We start from the raw sequence: 6,000 nt of genomic DNA, 5'->3' as shown, positions 1-6,000 counted from the left end.
CTCCACCCCTCCCTCATGTGTCTGTCACCCCCTCACCTGCCAGCTCTTACAGTGGCTTTCCTTCCACCGTCCTACACCGGGCATCTCCGCTCTCACTTTCAGTCCAGTGGAAGGACATCGAGCCAAAACGTCATGATCCATTTCCCTCTGTAGATGCTGCCCGACACGCTGAGATTCTCCAGCCTGTTACCATCACCACATGTCCCGCCTCCCCAAGAGTCACCCTGACCTCCCTCTCCCAGTCAGCACCACCACCACTTGTCCCACTTCACCTGTCCCGGTGCGGGTGGACTTTAGCACCCGGGGGAGCCGGGGAGCTCAGGACCCGCCGCCCGCGGCTGCTGCTGAATCCGCAGTGTTTCTGTCCCGTTGACGGATGCGGTGAACGAGTTAAAATTAATGGATCGGTAATTCTCAAATCGTGTTTATTTCACTCTCGGCACATTTATATTTACACTGACTTACTCCTGGAGCCGGTCCCGGGACCCGACCCGTTTACAGACCCGGAGCGGAACCGGAGCAGATTCTCAGCCACTCGTTTTCATATCCAGTCCAGAAGAAAGGATAAAGTTTCTCTGTGAATTTTTTCCCAGTGAATGTGTGGAGATGGGACTTGGTCTCCGCGTTGTAAAATGAAACTGTCCTGGACTGGTAACTGAGATAAACTCCCACCCTCCCGGGGATGGGACCGGCAGGGAGACGAGGCTCAGGGGAAGTGAGAACCTTCATCTCGTCATAAAAACGCCCGATAATCCAGAATCCGGTCTCCGGACTCAGTCCGACACCGCTCTTCCTCTCCACAGACTCTGCGGCGACTCCCAGACCCCAGCCACGATTCCCCGTCACCTCCACCTCCCAGTAATGTCTCCCCGATGTGAATCCCTCCGATCCCAGCACACAAGCCCAGGCTCTGAACCTCTTCCCGGTGTCAGGGAGATCCCTCCGGGTCCCGGCATATCTCACACTCTTCAGATCCTCAGACACCTCGAGCAGCGGATGCGCCGTTTCCACATCCAGGGTGACAGAGACTGGGGGGAGAAGCAGAGAATTAGAGAGTCCCCGGGGATCGGGGGGGAGACTCGGGCAGCGCGGACCCAGGGTTGGGCGAGAGGCCGCTGGGCCTCAGGCTCAGTCGGGTGGCCGACAAGACCCGTTCCCGGGATTTTACTAAACACAGCAGATAGACAACCAGCATCTTCCCGAGGTTTCTCCTCCGGGATGGAGAGCGGATTTTTCCCGATCAACACACACAAAGTGAATACTGCAGGGATTTAAAGAGACGGTCAGAGAAGCTCTTCAGCCCAACTTGCTTTAAAGAGCTAGTTGCATTTTCCCATTCTACCTTCACACCTTTCTTATCCAGGTACCTGACAAGATGTATTTTAAAACTGCACCCACCTCTACAGCCTCTTCGGCTTCAGGGAGAAAGTGCCAGCCTGTCCTGCCTCTGCTCTTAACCCAAGCTCTCCAGTCCCAGTCACATCCTTGTAAACCTGTTTTGCACCCTCTCCAGTTGAATGACATCCCTCCTGTAGCAAGGTAACCAGAACAGTACACACTGTTCCAAACGTGGCAGCACCAACGTCTTGTACACTCGTAACAGGAAGTCCCAGCTCCTGTACTCAGTATTCTGACCGACAAAGAAAACCACTCACCCCGTCCCTCTCTGATTCTCATCGAGAGAAAATACAGAAAACTGAGGTGCAAAGGGACTTAGATGTCCTTGTAAAGTAAGGATGTAATGTTAACATTTATAAAGCACTGGTGGGACCTCACTTGAAGTATTGTGAGCAGGTTTAGGTTCACTATCTTGGAAAGGATGTGCTGAAACTGGAGAGTGTTCAAAGGGATTTCACAAAAATGATTCCAGGATTGAATGGCTTGTCATATGAAGAGTGTTTGATGGTTCTGGGTCTGTATTCACTAGACTTCAGAAGAATGATGAGAGATCTCATTGAAACCTGTCGAATGGTTACAGTGGATGTGGAGAGGATGTTTCCTATGGTGGGAGAGTCTGAAACCAGAGGACGCAGCCTCAGAATAAAGGGGTGTCCTTTTAGAATGGCAATGAGGAGGAATTTCAACAACCAACGAGTGGTGAATCTGTGGAATTTTTTGCCACAGATTGCTGTGGAGGCCAAGTCTTTAAGGAAGAGGTTGATAGATCCTGCCGAAGGGTCTCAGCCTGAAACGCTGACTGCACTCTTTTCCATAGATGCTGCCTGGCCTGCTGAGTTCCTCCAGCACTTTGTGTGTGTTGCTTGATAGACCCTTGATTGGTCAGGGCACCAAAGGATACCAAAGGGAGAAGGCAGGAGAGTGGGTCTGAGAGGAAAATTGGATCAGCATGATGAAATAGTGCTGCAGACGATGAGCCAAATAGCCTAATTCTGCTCCTGTGTCTGATTCTCATATGGTCTTATCTGAGGGGTGAGTGATTGATGTTGGAACTTGCTGCCAGAGGAGGTGATGGTATCAGATACAATCACTGTGTTGAAGAGACACTCAGAAAGACACTTCAATAGGGAAGGCACAGAAGGAGACAAACCTAATGCCAACCAATGGGATGAGTGTAGATGGTAAATAGGTCAGCACAGAGGTGATAGGCCGAAGAGCCCATTTCTGTGCGATACGATGATGACTCTGTGACATTAAATAGACTAAAGAACTGAGACGCACAGTCCTCCGGTACAGAGAATTCCAGATATAAACTATCCTTTGAGGGTTCACACCATCCTGAGACAGTGACCTCTGACACTCGAATCCTTACCCTAACCCTAACCCTAATGATATGGGGAATAGATAACGTGACGTTTTCAAAAATAAGGTGTCCAAAACCAGAGGCTGTAGATTTAAGCTGAGAGGGGAATGATTTATGAGGGCTCTTTGTCCCCTTCCCACAAACCCACTCCCCTCACAGCCCCTCATCACCCACACAGTCCACTCTCTGTCCTGATGCAGGGTTTCCATCATTAATGATAAATTTATTGAGATGCAGAGGGGAATCGGCCCTTCCAGCCCTTCGAACCACACCATGCAGCAATCCCCTGATTTAATCAGAGACGTATCATGGGACAATTTACAATGACCTTCCAACCGGTACATCTCTGGACTGTGGGAGGAAACCCGAGCACACGGAGGAAACCCACACTGTCCCAGGGAGAACGTACAAACTCCGTGCAGGCAGCGGTGGGATTTGAACCCTTGTCACCTTTACTGTGAAGCGTTGTGCTAACCACTACGCTACCGTGCCACTGCATCTGGAGCCACAGGAGATGGGAGAGACCCTCAGTGTATGTCCCACAGACATGGGTATGGAAGATAATGAGTAATGAATAGACCATAGGACCATAAGATATAGGAACAGAATTAGGCCATTCATCCCATCGAGTCCGCCCTGCCTTTCCTTCATGGTTTATCCCAGATTCCACTCAAATCCACTATATCTGCCTTCTCTCCATAAACTGACCAACCAGCTCAACCAGATTTTACCAACCCACCTGCACATTGAAATTCTCCATAGTTATCGGAACAGTCCCCTTATTATTTGTCTTTTCTATCTTCCATTGTAATGTATATCCCAGCAGTTTGCTGTTCTCGGTGTCGGATGTGGGAGGCCCTGGAGTCTCCAAGCCTCCCGGACCTCTACATCTGCGCCAAGTGCATCGAGATGCAGTTCCTAAGGGACCGCGTTACGGAACTGGAGCTGCAGCTCGATGACCTTCGTCTGGTCAGGGAGAGCGAGGAGGTGATAGAGAGGAGTGGAAGGCAGGTGGTCACGCCGGGGCCACGGGAGGCAGACAAGTGGGTCACGGTTAGGAGGGGGAAGGGGAAAAGTCAGGTGATAGGGAGTACCCCGGTGGCTGTGCCCCTTAACAACAGGTACTCCTGTTTGAGTACTGTTGGGGGGGGACAGCTTACCCGGGGGAAGCGACAGTGGCCGTGCCTCCGGCACAGAGTCTGGCCCTGTAGCTCAGAAGGGTAGGGCAAGGAAGAGGAGGGCAGTTGTGATAGGGAACTCGATAGTAAGGGGGTCAGATAGGCGATTCTGTGGACGCAGTCCAGAGACCCGGATGGTAGTTTGCCTCCCTGGTGCTAGGGTCCGGGATATTTCTGATCGTGTCCAAGATATCCTGAAGTGGGAGGGTGAGGAGCCAGAGGTCGTGGTACATATAGGTACCAATGACATAGGTAGGAAAAGGGATGAGGTCCTGAAAGGAGAATATAGGGAGCTAGGAAGGGAGTTGAGAAAAAGGACCGCAAAGGTAGTAATCTCGGGATTACTGCCTGTGCCACTCGACAGTGAGAGTAGGAATGCGATGAGGTGGAGGATAAATGCGTGGCTGAGGGATTGGAGCAGGGGGCAGGGATTCAAGTTTTTGGATCATTGGGACCTCTTTTGGCGCAGGCGTGACCTGTACAAAAAGGACGGGTTACACTTGAATCCCAGGGGGACCAATATCCTGGCAGGGAGATTAGCGGGTGCTACTGAGGTGACTTTAAACTAGAATGGTTGGGGGGTGGGAATCAAATTAAAGAGGCTAGGCGTGAGGAGGTTAGTTCACAACAGAGGGATGGGAACCAGTGCAGAGAGACAGAGGGGTGCAAAGTGAGCGTAGAAGCAAAAAGTACAAAGGAGAAAAGTAAAAGTGGCAGGCCGACAAATCCAGGGCAAGCATTAAAAAGGGCCACTTTTCAACATAATTGTACAAGGGCTAAGAGAGTTGTAAAAGAGCGCCTGAAGGCTTTATGTGTCAATGCAAGGAGCATTCGTAATAAGGTGGATGAATTGAAAGTGCAGATTGTTATTAATGATTATGATATAGTTGGGATCACAGAGACATGGCTCCAGGGTGACCAGGGATGGGAGATCAACGTTCAGGGATATTCAATATTCAGGAGGGATAGACATGAAGGAAGGAGAGGTAGGGTGGCGTTGCTGGTTAAAAAAGAGATTAACGCCATAGAAAGGAAGGACATAAACCGGGAAGATGTGGAATCGATATGGGTAGAGCTGCGTAACACTAAGGGGCAGAAGACGCTGGTGGGAATTGTGTACAGGCCACCTAACAGTAGTAGTGAGGTCGGAGATGGTATTAAACAGGAAATTAGAAATGTGTGCAATAAAGGAACAGCAGTTATAATGGGTGACTTCAATCTACATGTAGACTGGGTGAACCAAATTGGTAAAGGTGCTGAGGAAGAGGATTTCTTGGAATGTATGCGGGATGGTTTTTTGAACCAACATGTCGAGGAACCAACCAGAGAGCAGGCTATTCTGGACTGGGTTTTGAGCAATGAGGAAGGGTTAATTAGCGATCTTGTCGTGAGAGGCCCCTTGGGTAAGAGTGACCATAATATGGTGGAATTCTTCATTAATATGGAGAGTGACATAGTTAATTCAGAAACAAATGTTCTGAACTTAAAAAGGGGTAACTTTGAAAGTATGAGACGTGAATTAGCTAAGATAGACTGGCAAATGACACTTAAAGGATTGACGGTGGATATGCAATGGCAAGCATTTAAAGGTTGCATGGATGAACTACAACAATTGTTCATCCCAGTTTGGCAAAAGAATAAATCAAGGAAGGTAGTGCACCGGTGGCTGACAAGAGAAATTAGGGATAGTATCAATTCCAAAGAAGTAGCATACAAATTAGCCAGAGAAAGTGGCTCACCTGAGGACTGGGAGAAATTCAGAGTTCAGCAAAGGAGGACAAAGGGCTTAATTAGGAAAGGGGAAAAAAGATTATGAGAGAAAACTGGCAGAGAACATAAAAACGGACTGTAAAAGCTTTTATAGATATGTAAAAAGGAAAAGACTGGTAAAGACAAATGTAGGTCCCCTGCAGACAGAAACAGGTGAATTGATTATGGGGAGCAAGGACATGGCAGACCAATTGAATAATTACTTTGGTTCTGTCTTCACTGAGGAGGACATAAATAATCTTCCAGAAATAGTAAGGGACAGAGGGTCCAGTGAGATGGAGGAACTGAGCG

At 49.1% G+C, this 6,000-nt stretch overlaps 1 protein-coding gene across 1 annotated transcript in view; it reads right to left on the bottom strand.

Annotated features, from left to right (window-relative positions):
• Window positions 1-431: 431 nt before the first annotated feature.
• LOC134346507 (zinc-binding protein A33-like) overlaps window positions 432-6,000 on the bottom strand; it is a 28,445-nt gene continuing 22,876 nt past the window's right edge. The window contains exon 6 of the mRNA XM_063047892.1: window positions 432-1,028. Coding sequence (XP_062903962.1) covers window positions 496-1,028 — 533 coding nt within the window. The 3' untranslated portion in view covers window positions 432-495. The remainder of the gene's footprint in view (window positions 1,029-6,000) is intronic.

The sequence above is a fragment of the Mobula hypostoma genome, chromosome 5 (assembly GCF_963921235.1).
Source record: "Mobula hypostoma chromosome 5, sMobHyp1.1, whole genome shotgun sequence".
Taxonomy (NCBI): Eukaryota; Metazoa; Chordata; class Chondrichthyes; order Myliobatiformes; family Myliobatidae; genus Mobula; species Mobula hypostoma.
Note: the sequence above shows the minus strand (reverse complement) of the source record. Positions and strands in the feature narration are given on the sequence as shown.